The sequence below is a fragment of the Pseudonaja textilis genome, chromosome 4 (assembly GCF_049901715.1).
Source record: "Pseudonaja textilis isolate UNSWEBS1 chromosome 4, rPseTex1.2, whole genome shotgun sequence".
Lineage (NCBI taxonomy): Eukaryota > Metazoa > Chordata > Lepidosauria > Squamata > Elapidae > Pseudonaja > Pseudonaja textilis.
The window spans coordinates 8,212,583-8,229,067 of record NC_141993.1 but is presented as its reverse complement, the minus strand read 5'-3'; the positions used below and the strand labels follow the sequence as shown (position 1 = coordinate 8,229,067).

The following is a 16,485-nucleotide window of genomic DNA, read 5'->3' as shown; positions in this document are numbered from 1 at the left end:
TTCTTCCCAATCTTGCTGTCACATGGAACCGCTACATCTCTCACCACCATTGTCTTCTGGTCTTTGTCTATTACCACGATCTCTGGTTGATTAGCTAGCACCTGCTTGTCGGTCTGGATCTGGAAGTCTCACAATGAAGTCTTCATTTTCCCATGGTGTTCATGTTTACTGTATAAATCCATTCTTTTTTATTGTAAGAATGTTTCTGAGACTTTTCTTAAAAGAAAAAGACCCTTCCTCCTAAAACACCGCCTGCAGGATTTATTTTTGTTTGCTTGTTGTTGTTGTTTTGTATTAGCAACACATATTTAAAAAAAAACATTTAAAATAACACAACTGTGCTGGTGAGAGGTACACTCTTGATTGTAGGTAAGACAATAGCTCTAGTCATTAAACCAAAGAATGTCACGCTGCTGGTTTTTTTCTTTTAAATCTTGAAATAAATCACTTAGAAATGTTTACACAACCATCTAAGTTTCCCAAGTGAAAAAAAAAAAAAAAAGGAATGGCATTTCATCTAGAATTGAGCATCATTCAAGACTTCATTTTTAATCTTCTTTAAAAGTGGCTTGGTTAAGCTGCAAAGAGTGCGGGTTTTTTCCCCATTGGGGTGGTGGTGTAGAAATGTGTTTAGTAAATAAAGATTTATTAATTAATCAGAATAGAGCTGAAAGGGATCTTGGAGGTCTTGTAGTCCAACCTCCTATACCCTATACTCCCCGTTTACATAGCTTTGCCCTGCCAGGTTTTACGAGAGGCTGTTTGCAACTCTTTATATCATTGTAATCATTAAAACAAGATAGATTGGAGTGGGGGGAGGAAGGAAGAGGGTGGAGAAGGAGAGAGAGGGAGAGGAAAGGGGGAGAGAGAGAAACAGATTTAGTTATGCATGCTGGTTTATGAAGATAGGTTGTCTTTTATGAATTTGAACTTTGTTAAATTGGTTTTAGATAGTGTTCTATTTTCTACATAAATGGGGGAAGAAAGGGAGGGAAGGAAGGAGGGAGGGAGAAAGGAACGAGTTGGGTGGGTAAGAGGAAGAAAGAAAGGAAGAGGTGGGTGGGTAAAAGGAAGGAAAGAAAGAATGAAAGATAGAAAGGGAAAGAACTTCTGAGGGACAAAAACAGGAAATAAAGACAAAAGGGGAAACGTACTAGGATTAAAGGTATTTGCTCAGCTAGAAAACACAGAGACAGTGGTTAAATTTACTTAAAAGTGAGGATTCTGCAAAGGTACAAAAGATAGTGTTGTGACAGTAGAATACTGTAATGAGTTAGAAATGAAATAAGTAAATAATCTATGAGATAAAACTGTATTGTTATGTAACAGTATGTTTATTTATAATTAATGCAATAATAAAGAAGAGAGGGAAACATTGCAATTGTTTCTAAAGATTGATAAAATATTGAAAAGAAATGTGAAAGATTTATAAGGAAACTTATACCAGTTATTAGAATGAATTTGAATAATTATTTTGCTTATTAATAGTAAATAATTTATAAGATAAAACTGTATGACTATCCAATGGTATGCTTATTAACAGTTAAGTAATAATGAAGAAGGGAGGGAAACATTTCAATTGTTCTCAAAGATTGATAGATATTGAAAAGAAACGTGAAAGATTTACAAGGTTCATACCAGTACTAGAATGATTTTGAATAACTATTTTGTTTTCTAATGTTTATATACATGTATTGTTTTTGCTGTTTTTAGAATTTTTCTTTTTACATTTTCAAGGGGAAGTACCAAGCAGAGTCTGAATGATGAGATCTACATGATATAAAATAGATATTAGAAATTTGAATGTTATAATTTTAGAATGCAAATTCAATGTTTATGAGATTTCGTATGATAATAACAATAAGATTTAAAGGTGTTGCACTTCGATTGGCAATCATAGGGGGAACATTCTTAAAAATGTTGGAAGAGAACATATGAAATTGTAAACAAGACAGATGAAAGTATAAGTACAATGAATAAATAGATATAGAAATTTAGGTAAAAGAAATACAATTGAATAAGAAGAAAATGAGATAACCATAAAAGAAAATTAAGAGAAGTAAAGGGAGAAATAGTGAGAAGTTGGAAAAAGAGTAATAAGATATGAAGTTGAATACATAAGATGAATATGCATATGAAATTGTGTCTGTATGGAAATATAATAACCTGGAATGATGCTGTACTCAAATAAGATGTTTTATTTGTTTTGTTAAAACTCAATAAAACTTTATTTTTAAAAAAAAGAGGAAGGAAGGAGGCATATATCTTGTCTATTTATCTTTTTCAGATTCTTGTGCCAGTAAATAAGAAAGAACTATGACATCATAATTCATTAACCTCTCAGACCCTGCATAGATTCATTCTTTCTTTAGATGGGACAGATGTGCACAGCTGTCTGTGAACTTCTGCATAAAATTGCAGAGTTCCCACACTATGAATCACAGGGTAGAAGAGTCATCTCCTGCATGTATGGCTTATCATGTCTGCTCTATTAATCTTTTTTAACATTCTGCATGATTTTATTGTTAGTTGTTGTTAACGGGTTGTTCTTTTAAAAAATTTTTATGAGCCCCTTGTATGAAAGTAGAAGGCAGATGAGAAATGTTATAAGTAAAAAAACAACATTTAAATGGGATCCAGTTTCATTCACAAGGGTAGAGGCCCTAGCCATCTGATCAAGAGAATACTGTAGATCAGAGATCCCCAATCGTGCGAGCAATTGGGGCTGCACCTCAGTTTGGTAAATTTTGTTATTGTTGTTAGTTGCGAAGTTGTGTCTGACCCATTGCAACCTCATGGACAATGTTCCTCCAGGCCTTCCTGTCCTCTACTATCCTCCGGAGTCCATTTAAGCTCACACCAACTGCTTCAGTGACTCCATCCATCCACCTCATTCTCTGTTCTCCTCCTCCTCCTCCTCTTCCTCCTTCTTCTTAAAAAAAGAATATATTTTAAAAAAGAGAAACACGTTCTCACATTTTGCAACATTTTCATAGTAGTGTACATTTCTATTAGTGTCAATTAAAGTCATTTGTTACAAGTAAATCTATAACTTATTTCTTAAATCCTTACTTTTTTATGTTATCATTACAATTATAATACAATATTTATTTTATTATATTACTTTACATATATACATAGCTATATATACATTTATCCTTATTTCCATTTTCCCTTGTTGTTTGTTTAATCAGTTTCACTAGACATCTTTACTTCCTTTTTGTACAACCATTTGTACCATATATTCCAAATTGTAAAAAACTCCCCCTCTTCCTTATTTTTTAGTAACATGGTTAGTCTAACCATTTTTGCACATTGGTGGATTTTATTAGTTATTGCTGGGTCCATGGATGTCATTGTTGATTTCCAGTTTGGGGCAAAGATTATCCTCGCTGCTGTAATGATATGTGATATCAGATGCTGGTGTTTTTTGCTCCGTGTGGGTTCTGTCATTCCAAATAGAAAGGTCTCTGGGTTGAATTTAATCTTTAGTTTTGTCATTTCTTCTAACCATGTCTGTATCTTAGACCAGTATTTTTGGGCTTTAGGACATGTCCACCACATGGGAAAATATGTTTCCTGGCTAAAGTTACACTTCCAACATTTGGGTGACATATTAGGGAACATCCTAGCAAGTCTTGCTGGTGGGAGGTGCCAGCGATAGAACATTTTATAAATATTTTCTTTATATGAGACTAATAACATTAATGTATAGTTAGTTCACCAAATTCGTTCCCATTGTTCTATTTCAATATTGTGGCCACAATTTTTAGCCCTTATTATCGTACTCTCCTTAACCGTTTCCTCTTCCATTTTAAATTTCAATAAACAATTGTACATTTTGGTAATCATCTTTTTTTCACTTCCTTGTAAAATTTTGTCTAATTCCTGATCTGTATTATAAAATCCAAATTGTTCCTTGTCTTTTTTATGTTTTGTTTGAATTTGAGCATACAGCCACCACCCAATTTCAATTCCCTGTGTTTTTAATTGTATCTGTGTTTTCAAGTCGCCTTCATCTGTTATTAATTCTTTATATTTTATTGTTTTGTTCAGATACATAACATTGGGATATACAAGTGCCTTTAGTGGACATAGCCAGAGAGGTATTTTACACATAATGGTTTCTTTTAATTCTTTCCCATATATATAACCAAGTGTCCCTTATCCAGTGTCTTTGAAAGTAGCTATGGGTTTTATTTTTTCTATCCCAGAGAAATGCATGCCAGCCAATCTGTAAATCAAAGCCTTCTATTGTCAGTATTCTTTTAGTCCTCCAGATTAATCCAATCTTTTATCCAGGTACTCGCTGCGGCCTGATAGTATAACTCAAAGTCTGGGAGAGCCAATCCTCCCTTACTTCTACTATCTTGTATTAATTTGTATTTTACTCTAGCTTTTTTCTTTTGCCAAATAAATTTACTAATTCTTTTGTTCAGGTCTTTGAAGAATTTTTTCCCTAGTTTGACTGGTGCGGTTTGAAAGGGATACAACAATTTTTGACATCCCCTTTTTCTTCTATTGCCCTCATACGTTTTCTAAATGCCTAGTTGTTATATCTAAGGTTTGGGTCAAGGAGCAGTACCTAGTGCCATGATGATGAACCTATGGCACGCATGCAGGAAGTGACATGCAGAGCCACTTCTGCCAGCATGTTAGAGGTCACCTGGAAGAGCCCCACCGTGCATTCACACATGCCGCCTGCCTGCCAGCTGATTGTCAGGTATCTGATGCACATGTGCACAGGAGATGCGTGGGGCGCATATGCAGAGATGCGTGGGGCACGGTGGCGTCTTGTGTGCACATGCAGGGGGTGTGGGGGAGGCACATTCATTGCCTTCTGGGTGCTGGCACACGAGCGCACACTCAATTTTCCTCACAATAGCCAAAAATGTTTAGCTACCACTGACCTAGTGTAATGATTATAAAAACAAAGCTGTTTTATATAGTACTGCCATTGCTCCATGTAGTATTTACCTCGGGTAAATGCAGAGAGGAGACTCCTGTGAGTCCCTTCGACTGCAAGGTGATCCAACTGGTCAGTCTTAGAGAAGATCAACCCTGACTGCTCTTTAGAAGGCCAGATCCTGAAGATGAAAGTCAAAGATTTTGATCACCTCATGAGAAGGAACAATTCATGGTCCAGTCTCTTTTTTGAAAGCCTCCAGTGATGGAACACCCTTAACTTCTGAAGGCAAGCCGTTCCACTGGCCGATTGCTCCCACCGTGAGGAAATTTTTCCTTAGTTCCAGGTTGCTTCTCTCCTTGGTTTGTTTCTATCCATTGTTTCTTGTCTTGCCTTGCAGTGCTTTGGAAATTGGTTTGACTTCCGCATCTTTGTAAGAGCCCCTCAAATATTGGAACCCTGCTATCATGTCTTCTCTAGTCCTACTTTTCATAGACTAGACATACACACTTCCTACAACCGTTCTTCACATGGTTTAGCCTCCAGCCCCTTAATCATCTTTGTTGTTCTTCTCTGTACTCTTTCCAGGGACTCAACATCTTTTTTATATTATGGTGACCAGAACTGGATGCTGTATTCCAAATGTGGTCTTACTAAATTCCTTGCATAGGCATGAGCAATAAATCAGTTTAACTGGGAACTTCAGGTGTGGTCCGGATTCTTCACACCTAACAGTTCCATATTTTTAAGCATGTCCTCAACTAGATTGTTTCTCCATTATGACGCGGTGCGTGTACATTTCCTGAACGTCCTCGGTTTATCCTATCCTTGAAGGCTTGCACAGAAGTCTACTTGACACGAACAGCCTTTGAACCCCACCCAGTTCATTTCTGGTTCTCATTTTGCTTAAGCACGGGGGGTATTTATACTTGAATAGGAGAAAAATTTCCACTAGTTCTAACTCAGCTTGAAAATCCTTGCCGCCTTTCAGCCTGAAACAATGCTCAGGTTTTTTTTCTCCCCATCAAATCGTTTGCAATCCATCAAGATCAGCTATTGCCAGCTCAAATGAGTTGCATTTGGCTAAAAAAAAAAAAGTCATTTCTGTCTCTTTTCAGAATATATTTTGTGACCGTTTTAGCAAGTGTCAGCATATTGTTACAGCCTAGTCTGTTTAGGGGATATATGAAGAGTACTTATCATGAAAGTTCGCCTCCCACCCCTGAAAAAAATCCTTAATGAAACACTTATTTGTTCTTTAGTGCCATGGTCAAATGTCTGATTTTTTCTTTTCCTCCCGAAAACAAGTTCCATTTTCTGTAGGGTTAGTAGGTCTTCTCATTAAGCCAGTAAAGATTAGACCATTCCTGATAATGTCATCCAGCTGGTATTTCTTTCCTAATTAAAATGTCTCTCTATGACTAATTTATGCTACAGGTTTATCAACAGTGAGGGCCTCCCAGGGATATCCTATGGCATTGCAGTATGAAAAATTAAAAATAAGCTCTTTGGACTGTTAGCAAGCAAAGGTAAAAATATATATATGGGCAAAAATGACATGCCACCTGTTGGATCCTTCCAACACACAACAGCTACTTGTCATAAATCACTGCACAAGCCCTGACCTTCCTCTCTTTTGAAACCAAGTTTGCAGTAGCTTGGCAGAAAGGAAGATCTATGTCCCCCTTCTAAAAAAAGCAGATGTCCTTCTTCCTTGAAGCGGATAAATTAAATTGTCAACCGTACAATATTTATATCACAGCTTTTCGGTGGGGAGTGTTGTGTTAGTTCACTGCAACAAAAACAGCCCCAATCTGGTGACACCTGAAGCACCCCAAAATTTATTGTGGCCTGAGCTTTGCAGGATTAAAGCTCATTTTGTTAGATTCAAGGAACTTGATCCTCGGTTGAGAGAGATGAATTGACCAATAAACTTGGTAAACAGGGGGAATCAAAGGACCGTGAGATGCAATGGGTAGAAGAGGACTTCTCTGTGTGGAGCTGAAACAAATGTATAAGATTACAATATATTTTACAAGTTTGTGGGGAGGGGGAAACACAGCCTTCCTAATTTGATACCTCATATAAATTGTTAAATGATTTTCTCTACAGAGAAAGATGTCTATGGAGATTCTCAATCATCCAGGTCATGCTCCAAAGGTGCTTTTTCCAAGAGGCAACAAGACTTCCTTGTTTTTCTCTGAAGACCTTTCACTTCTCATCCAAGAAGCTTCTTCAGCTCTGACTGGATGTAGACTATCTCCAGTCTACAACACAGTCCTTTCAGCAGATCCAAGAAGACTCTACATCTGTGATGCTGAACCTATGGTATGCATGCCAGTGGTGGCACGCAGAGCCCTCGCTGTGGGCATTGCCAGCTGCTTTTCTGGTTTATGGCACACACATAAGCACTGGCCAACTGGACTTTGTGGGTGCTGGAGCACTGGAAAATGGCCAAAAAATGGCCCCAAACCAGGCCATTTGGGGGCCATTTTCGGACCTTTTTCAGGCCATTTCCTGGGCCAGAAAATGCCCCCCCCCCAAATGCCCCAGAAAACAGCCAAAATGACCTGAAAAACAGCCTGAAAATGCCCCCCAAAATGACCAAAAAGCAGGCATGCGCAAACCAGCCAGCAGGTCTTCGGATTTTTGACACCCAGCACTGGCACATGCATGTGCGTGCATGCATGTTCCACTTTGGGCTCTTGGTGCCGAAAAGGTTTGCCATCACTGCTCTACACCCATTTGCACCACTCAGGAGACCCTGAGGACACAGATAAAGCTCCAGGTGGCCTTAACGACTCATTAAAAGAATGCAAATGACCAGCGGTCTGCAAGGAGCATAAATCCTTTCATTCCCCACCGTCCAGTAAGAGCTGAAGAAGCTTCTTGGATGAGAAGCGAAACATCTCCAGAAGAAAAACAAAAAAGTCCAGTTGCCTCTTGGAAAAGCACCTTAGATAACTTCAGCTTCAACATCTGAGCTATGGCATTCTGGAATAGTTGAAGCTTTTAAGTGGTCTTCAAAGACTTCCTCTTGAGTGTCAAGTATTGCGCTAATCCTGATATGTATCGACAAAGACAAACATGACCACGTGGTTCCAATAAATATGCAACTGATGTCTCAGTCGAAGCTGATCAAGGATAGCCCTGACCATCGCTTCCATCTAGGAGCAGCCATGCAGTCAGGGAGAAACCCAAGTCACAGTGGTTTCATAGGCATCTCCACTCTATCAGGAGACAGTCCAGGAAGTACAGTAACAGAAGAGAATAACAGAGTTGGAAAGGACCTTGTAGGTCATCTAATCCAACCCCCTGCCCAAGCAGGAGACCCTACACCATTTCTGACAGATGGCAGTCCAGTCTCTTCTTGAAAGCTTCCAGTGATGAAGCTCCCACAACTTCCGAAGCAACTTCTGTTCCATGTGTTGATTGCTCTCACTGTTATAAAATTTATCTTTATTTCTAGGTTGAATCTCTCCTTGGTCAGTTTCCATCTATTGTTCCTTGTCTGGCCTTCAGGTGCTTTGGAAAATAGCTTGACCACCTCATCTCTGTGGCAGCCCATCAAATAATGGAACATTGCTATCATTTCAACCCTGGTCCTTCTCTTCATTAGTCTAGACATATCTAGATCCTGCAGCTGTTCTTCCTATGAATGATATCTAATGATCAAAAAGCTATTCCATATAATTTTGGACTCAGTGTTACCTGTTTTATCCTATGCTGTGTCTCCCAAGGTACAGTCATGTGTGGTTATGTGTGGCCCATGGTAACTATGCACAATTGGGGATTGATTGATTGATTCATTCATTTATGTATTTATGTATTACTTACTTACTTACTTACTTACTTACTTACTTACTTATTTAAAGAGCTGTGGTGGTGCAGTGGTTAGAATGCAGTATTGCAGGCTGCCTCTGCTCACTGCCAGGAGTTCGATCCTGACCTGCTCAAGGTTAACTCAGCTTTTCATCCTTCTGAGGATGGTAAAACGAGGACCCAGATTGTTGGGGGCAATAGGATGACTCTGGAAACAGCTTAGAGAGGGCTGTGAAAGCACTATGAAGTGGTATAAAGTCCAAGGGATATTGCTAAGTACTTATGCCACCCATCTCAATGTTATAGCTGCTCTGGGCAATATCATAAAAAGATTTTTTAAAAATACAAAACAATTAAAGTTAAGAGGATTCAAGAAGAAGCTGCAATCCTAAAGAACGAGTAACGTGGTGGTGGTGGTGGTGTGTGTGTGTGTGTGTGTGTTCTCTCTACGCCATCAGCCAATTTAAAAAGAGTGACAAAATAAAAATAAAACCATTCTTGACTTAAGGGCTTTTCAAGACACTTCGCAGTTCTGTTAGTTTTTCAGCCCAGACTATTTCCCACACTTTTAAATACCATTGATTGGAAGAAAAGATGTTCTTTAGTTTTTCCAATATTTTGCTGTAGTAAATCTGACAGCTAACAACAAAAATTGAATTAAGACTCATTCTATATGTCCTGGGGACAAAAAAAAACGGACAATAGGTTCTCCATCAATAATTTACCGCACCCTGGCAGCAAATATATAACAATAAATTAGATAATGATCAACTCTGTAATCCTATAAAAGTCCTTTATCTTCCTATACTTTGATGGTATGTCTTTGCAGGCTTAAAACTGGGGAAATCAAGGAATAAAAGAAAAGAAGATATCAAGAACCAACAATTTTTTTTTAATCTTCTCAAAACACCTAAAACATGTTCTTAATATAGAATTGTGATCATAGGGATACAGTTCTTAATGGGGCTGCCTAACAGCTGGAGGATCTTACTTATAGAATCAAGAAATATTCTTTGTAGGTCCCAAATGTGCTTTTTTTCAAGAGGCAACTGGACTTTCTTCTTTTTTTCTTTTGAAGATGTTTCGCTTCTCATCCAAGAAGCTTCTTCAGCTCTGACTGCGTCGTGGAGAATGGAAGGATTTATATTCCTTGCAGACAGCTGGTCATTTGCATCGTTTGAGAGAGACATTGAGGCCGCTTGGAGGTTTATCTGTGTCCTCAGGGTCACCTGAGTAATGCAAATGGTTACTGTAGTCTGCAATTTTTTTCCTCTGGAAATCCATTCCTACTCCCACACCATTTAAAGGCTGTTCATCCCAAATTGTATAGCTAAAGGTCTGTATCCTGTCAGAGCAGAAGAAGCTTCTTGGATGAGAAGCGAAACATCTTCAAAAGAAAAAACAAGGAATTCCAGTTGCCTTCTGAAAAAGCACCTTTGGGACAACCATGACCTGGAGGACTGAGAATCTCTACAGACTTTTAGCTTTACAATTTGGGATGAATATCTATCTTCTATCTATCTATCTATCTATCTATCTATCTATCTATCTATCTATCTATCTATCTATCTATCTATCTATCTTCTATCTATCTAACTTCTATCTATCTATCTATCTATCTATCTATCTATCTATCTATCTTCTATTTATCTATCTTCTTTCTATCTATCTATCTATCTATCTATCTATCTATCTATCTATCTATCTTCTATTTATCTATCTTCTATCTATCTTTCTATCTTTCTATCTATCTATCTATCTATCTATCTATCTATCTATCTATCTATCTATCTATCTATCTATCTCTTCTCTCTCTCTCTCTCTCTCTCTCTCTCTCTCTCTCTCTCTCTCTCTCTCTCTCTCTCTATCTATCTATCTATCTATCTATCTATTCTATAAAATATTGTTGAAGGGAGTCCTCTATACAGTATAAATTGGGTCTCTTTTACATCTGAATCTAACCTATTGCATTTTCACCACAATACATTTGCAATTTCCGAAGATGATAGCTTGATGTGCCAAAAAAAAGGAAAAAAAGAAAAAAGGAGCAATTTTTGGTATACTTTTATTTATTTATTTATTTATCTATTTATTTATTTGATTTGATTTGATTTGTCAATCGCTTACAAGATACAGGTATAAGTACCCAGAGAGAAACTTTGGGAAATGAACCTAGTTACTCTAGATTACATTTGTAATAAATTGCTAAATGAAACATAGTTTTAAAATCCTTTGCCCACTGTTGAAAAGAAGTAACTTAATTTTTGTTTGCATCTCCCTACTCTTCTCTCTCTCTTTGTGTCAGTTATCAAGTTCCATTCATGGTCATTTTTCTAACACACCTGAAACCTCCAGTGTGATTGTCAAAACTGTCCACAGTGCGAGCTGTCAATCTTTTCGGTATCCAAATATTGTGGCAAATAGTCAAGCATATAATTCTTCTTTACAACTCGTGTTTGGAAAATGGGTATAGGCGCTGTGTCATTTGTTGCTGAAAATGGGCCATTTGGGTTAGGCAGTATTCCCTGTGTGTGTGTATGTGTGTGTATTTGTGTGTGTTCAGCCAGTTGTAATTTTTGCAAAATAGTTTCAGCGTGGAATTAACTAGCATTTATAACCGCAGACTCTGTGGAGAGGTAATGAGACTCCTGTATTATTATTATTTTTTGGACAGGGAATTATATACAGAAAAGCATTAAGAGGGCCTGTGAACAACTGCTTTTCTTAACATAGAGAATAAAGCTAAATTGTCCCTTCACTCCAGTATCCTTTTTAAAAATTCTTGGATTTTGATCTGTCAGTGGTATTCTGCTGAAAAGGCAGAGTTTCCTTCCAGTCATTTTAAGAAAAGCTATCATCAAACTGTCAACAGCCCAAAATTGAGATTAAAACTACTAGAGAGAAATCTTTGCTATTATCAGGGTTTCAACTAAGAGCCTTTGAGCAGGCAGAAAATATTTGAAATGTCTCAAATGGACCGGCTTAGTTTCTTTTGATCCATCGGAGTAACCTAGAGGAGAGGTGAATAGGTCATTTTCTTAAAAAAGTGACAAAAGCTTAAACACACTACCTAGGTTTGCAGACAAGTCAAAATACAGCGTAGGGAAAACACCTGTGGTTTGCATACTGTTGTAGATTACTTGGACACATCAGAGAAGTTTTCTTGGAGATGAGTGTCTTCCATTCTTCACCTTGCATGCTAAACTTTGACATATGCTACAAATGTCCTGGTCAGTTTCCTTCGTTAGTTCTATTCTTGAGATCTCCATTCCTGTTCTGAATATTGGGATAGGCAGGTTTTTATTTCTTTTAATCTCAGGGTTTAGGGCAGGGGTCAGCAACCGGTGGCTCTGGAGCTGCATGTGGCTCGTTTATCCCTCTGCTGCAGTTCCCCATCACTAGTCAGTTCCACAATTGATAGGGCTTTCGGTTAGGATAGGTAGAGGAAAAAGGACTTTTAAGAGTAGAGAACTTGGTATGGAAGGTTGAACATGAGGAAGGACCAACATTGAATTCCTTGCCTTATGACAATAAGCTTGCTCTCTGTCACAGAGAAGAGAAAATTAACCTATTTGCCAAAGCATCTGAGGGCAAGTCGAGAAGTAATGGGTGGAAGAGCATCAACAAGAGATCCAACCTCGAACTAAGAAGGAGTTTCATGACAACGAGAACAGATGAATCAGTGGAATAGCTTACTCTGGAAATTGTGGATGATCCATCACTGGAGGTTTTTAAGAAGAGACTGAACAGCTGCTTGTGTGGAATGGTATAAAGTCTCCTATTTCAGCAGGGAGCTGGATTAGAAGACTTCAACATCCATCCATTCATCCATCAGAATAGAATTGGAAGGGATCTTGGAGGTTTTCTAGTCCAACCCCTTCCTCAAGCAGGAGACCCTATACCATTTCAGATAATGGGTTGTCCAGTCTTTTCTTAAAAACCTCCAGTGATGGAGCACCTACAACTTCTGAAGGCAAGCCGTTCCACTGGTTAATTGTCTCCTAACTGTTAGGCATTTTTTTCTTTAATTCCAGGTTGCTTCTCTCCTTGATTACTGTGTTTCCCCAACAATACGCCCCCCCCCCCCAATAGGAAGACCCAGCATGTTTTCTAGGCATAAAATGAAATTAAGCCCCTCCCCCCAAATTTAGGCCTAGTTTAAAACATGTGAAATTGGGGGGGGGAGGCGGGGGGAACTTGCCATTAGGAGTGCCCCGCAGGCAGCTACGCCTCACCATCAGCTGCTCCTAACAGCCAATCATGGGGGAGCACAGAGGGCTCCCTTTACCCCTCCCTTACCTGGGTTAGCAGGCAGGCGGTGTCGACGTGGATGTCTGGCAGTGTTTAAGCTTCTCAGGCCTCCGTAGCTTCCATGTTTCCCACTGGCGCCTCTCTCGCAAGCTCTGTCTCCAACAACAGTGTCTGAGTCGCTTCGAATTTTCCCCCATCCCCATAACAACAGGAAAAAAAGGGGGGTTGAGGTACCTGGGAGCGCCATGTGCTGCATTTTGGTTTAATCCCGAGCGGCTGGGTGGGCGTGAGAAGAGCCGAGTGAGCGTCTCTGCTGCTGCTACCCTTGGTGCTCCAGCCTTGGGCTCTGCAAGTTTGCAAAAGTCCCAGTGTGCAGCCCGTTCCTGCATTCCAAGCGTCCAGGCCAAGCTGTCCTTCTCTCGCCAGCGCCGTCTCCAATAACAGAGGCAGCAGCGGCGGGAACCATGGAAGCATTTCAGCCGCTTCTCAGGCGGGGGAGCCGCCTCTGTAACTTCCACGGTTCCCGCCACTGCTGCCATTGTTATTGGAGACGGCGCTGGCGAGAGAGGGACAGCTGCAACTCGGCCTGGGCGCTTGGAATGCAGGAACGGGCTGCACACCGGGACTTTTGCAAACTTGCAGAGCCAGAGGCTGGAGCACTAAGGGTAGCAGCAGCAGAGATGCTCGCTCGGCTCTTCTCACGCCCACCCAGCCACTCGGAATTAAACCAAAATGCAGCGCGCGGCACTCCCAGGTACCTCAAAATGTTTTTTTTCCTCTTGTTAAGGGGATGGGGGAAAGGCAGGAGCGACTCAGATGCTGTTGTTGGAGATGGCATTGGTATGCGGGGGATTAATTCACCCTGAAAAGACTTCCTAGCCGCTTTTTCGGGGCTCCAAAAAAAAATAATAAGGCCCAGCCTTATTTTGTGAGAAACACAGTAGTTACCATCTGTGGCTTTTTGTCCTGCCTTCTGGTGCTTTGAAAAATAAGTTGACCCACTCTTCTTTGTGGCAGCTTCTCAAATACTGGAATGCTGCTATCATACACCTCTAGTCCTTCCTTTCTCTAGATTGGCCATACTCAAATCCTACAACCATTTTTCATAGGTGTTAGTCTCCAGGTCTTTAACCATCCTAGTTGCTCTTCTTTGCACTTTTTCCAAAATCCCTCCCTCCTTCCCCCTCTCTCTCTTTTGTAATGTGGTGACCAAAACTGGAAGGAGCAAGCTCCGTTCACCACCTTGAGTTGTTTGTAAAAATAATAAAGATGTGATACAAGGAAACCGCATTGGTTGATCGACATACATGTAATTCATCTTAAGCATTTTTGAGTAAACTAAAAAATTGTTGCAATGGAACAGTGACTGCATTTTTAAAAACACATTTTATTTTCACCGTAAGAGTGCATTTAATGATCAATACATGTAATTATCTTCCTGCCACTGATTCCTTGTGTTCATTGCTTGATATTCACCTTTGATTTCTAGCAAAAACATTGCTTATAGCAGTTGGCCTAATATTAAAACATATTTTACAAGAATATATACCAAATGTTATTTACCAGGAAATAACCATCTTTAACTTTAAAAATGTGCCTCAGTAATAACTAGATATTGCCAACCTAAATGTTGTTAGTAAATGCAATTTGATTTGAAAAACTTTGTCACCCTGGGCACAATAATTTGATCCAAGGTGTGCTTAAAACTGTAATCTGGACCAAGTGTTCTTAGAAAGGTTATTTTAGTGTTCTGATGTTTGCTAAGCCATTACATAAGTTCTGTGAATTTTCTATGTTTATGCAACTTTTGTAACAATCACACATTTTATCTATTTTTTTAAAAAAATACAAAGGAATGAATCATTTATGTTTTATTTTACTTAATAGACCTATGTACATTATATTTGGGAACATTTAGTTAGGCTAGACTGAGTGGTCCAAGGTGCTTCCCATAAAAAGTGAAACTAACTGCACTCTAGTTTACAATAATAATTGTAAATGGACGATAATTGCCAAAAATTGTGTGCTTGCTTGCATGCGCATGATAGCATCCAGAAGGCAATGCACGCCCCCCCCTACGCCCCCTATGCATGCGCACGCAATCTCCACCCACATGCCGCCGCCCCCTTACCTGCACTGTGCCTCACAGCTGATTTTCGGCCGGTTTGAGGCCTTTTTCGGCCTCCCAGAGGCTTGAGGAAGGCTTCTGCAGGCTTTTCAGGACAAAAAATAGGCCCATTTCATCACTTCCGATATTTCTGGAAAAACAGGAAGTGATGAAATGGGCCTAGTTTTCATCCTGCAAAGCCTGCAGAAGCCTTCCTCAAACCACTGGGAGGCCGATTTTCAGCCAAAAATCAGCTGTGAGGCACGCACATGCGCAGTGAGGTAAGTTTGCCTGCAGCTTGCGTGCCGGCACAAATGGCTGCATGCCACCTATGGCACGCGTGCCATTGGTTCGCCATCATGGGCTTAACTGGATGTAGCTAAGGCTCAACTTACGATCACAACGGAGCCTAAAATGTATGTTGCTTAAGCAAGATAGTGATTAAGTGAGTTTCCCCCCCTTTTACGACCTTTTCTTGTCACGGTTGTTAAGTGAATCACTGCAGATGTTAAATTAGTAAACACAGTTGTTAATGAATCGGACTTCCCCATTGACTTTGCTGAAATGGTCAAAACTATGAAAAATGGTCATAAGTCACTTTTTTCAGTGATGTGATAGTAGAATTCCAGTATTTGAAGGGCTGCCACAAAGAAGAATAGGAGGTCAGCCGATTTTCCAAAGCACCTGAAGGCAGGACAAGAACTTAAATGAACCTTTTCCTTCCTGACAGAATAGCAGAGTTGGAAGGGACCTTGTAGGTCATCTAGTCCAACCCCCCCCAAAGCAGGAGACCCTACACCATTTCTGACGGATGGCAGTCCAGTCTCTTCTTGAAAGCTTCCAGTGGTGAAGCTCCCACAACTTCCAAAGGAAACTTCTGTTCCATGGTTTCATTGAAGCAATGGATGGACACTAATCAAGGAGAGAAGCAACCAGGAATTAAGGAGAAATGTTCTGACAGTGAGAACAATTAACTAGTGGAATAACTTATCTCCAGAAGTTGTAGGTGCTCCATCATAAGAAGAGACTGGACAGCCATTTGTCAAGAATGGTATAAGGTCTGCTGTAGCAGGGGGTTAAACTAGAAGACCTTTAAGGTCCCTTCCAGCTCTATTCTGATTGATTGAGTCTGATTGATGCTGTAATTTCAAGCCATCATTAAAAGAAACTGTTGTAAGTCAAGGAGTATCTGTACACACTTTAATATTAATTACTCAAGTTTTATTGTTACAGGATTCCATGGAAGATAGTTCTACCTCCGCTCAGACGTCCTATACACCTCTGCCTTCTGGAACAAGGAATCTCACCCACCACAGAGGTAAATAGAAATTCAGCCATGCTGATGCAAAACCATATTGTTGTGAATTAACTATAAAGGGTAAGTCTTTTTATTTGATCG

At 39.6% G+C, this 16,485-nt stretch overlaps 1 protein-coding gene across 2 annotated transcripts in view; it reads left to right on the top strand.

Moving 5' to 3' along the window:
• Nucleotides 1-16,485, top strand: part of LRMDA (leucine rich melanocyte differentiation associated) — an 810,136-nt gene that overhangs the window by 676,379 nt on the left and 117,272 nt on the right. The window contains exon 6 of one of the 2 annotated variants that reach the window (XM_087933831.1): nucleotides 16,320-16,404. The exons of the other annotated variant lie outside the window; for it this stretch is intronic. Coding sequence (XP_087789957.1) covers nucleotides 16,320-16,404 — 85 coding nt within the window. The remainder of the gene's footprint in view (nucleotides 1-16,319; nucleotides 16,405-16,485) is intronic. 2 annotated transcript variants of the gene reach the window in all.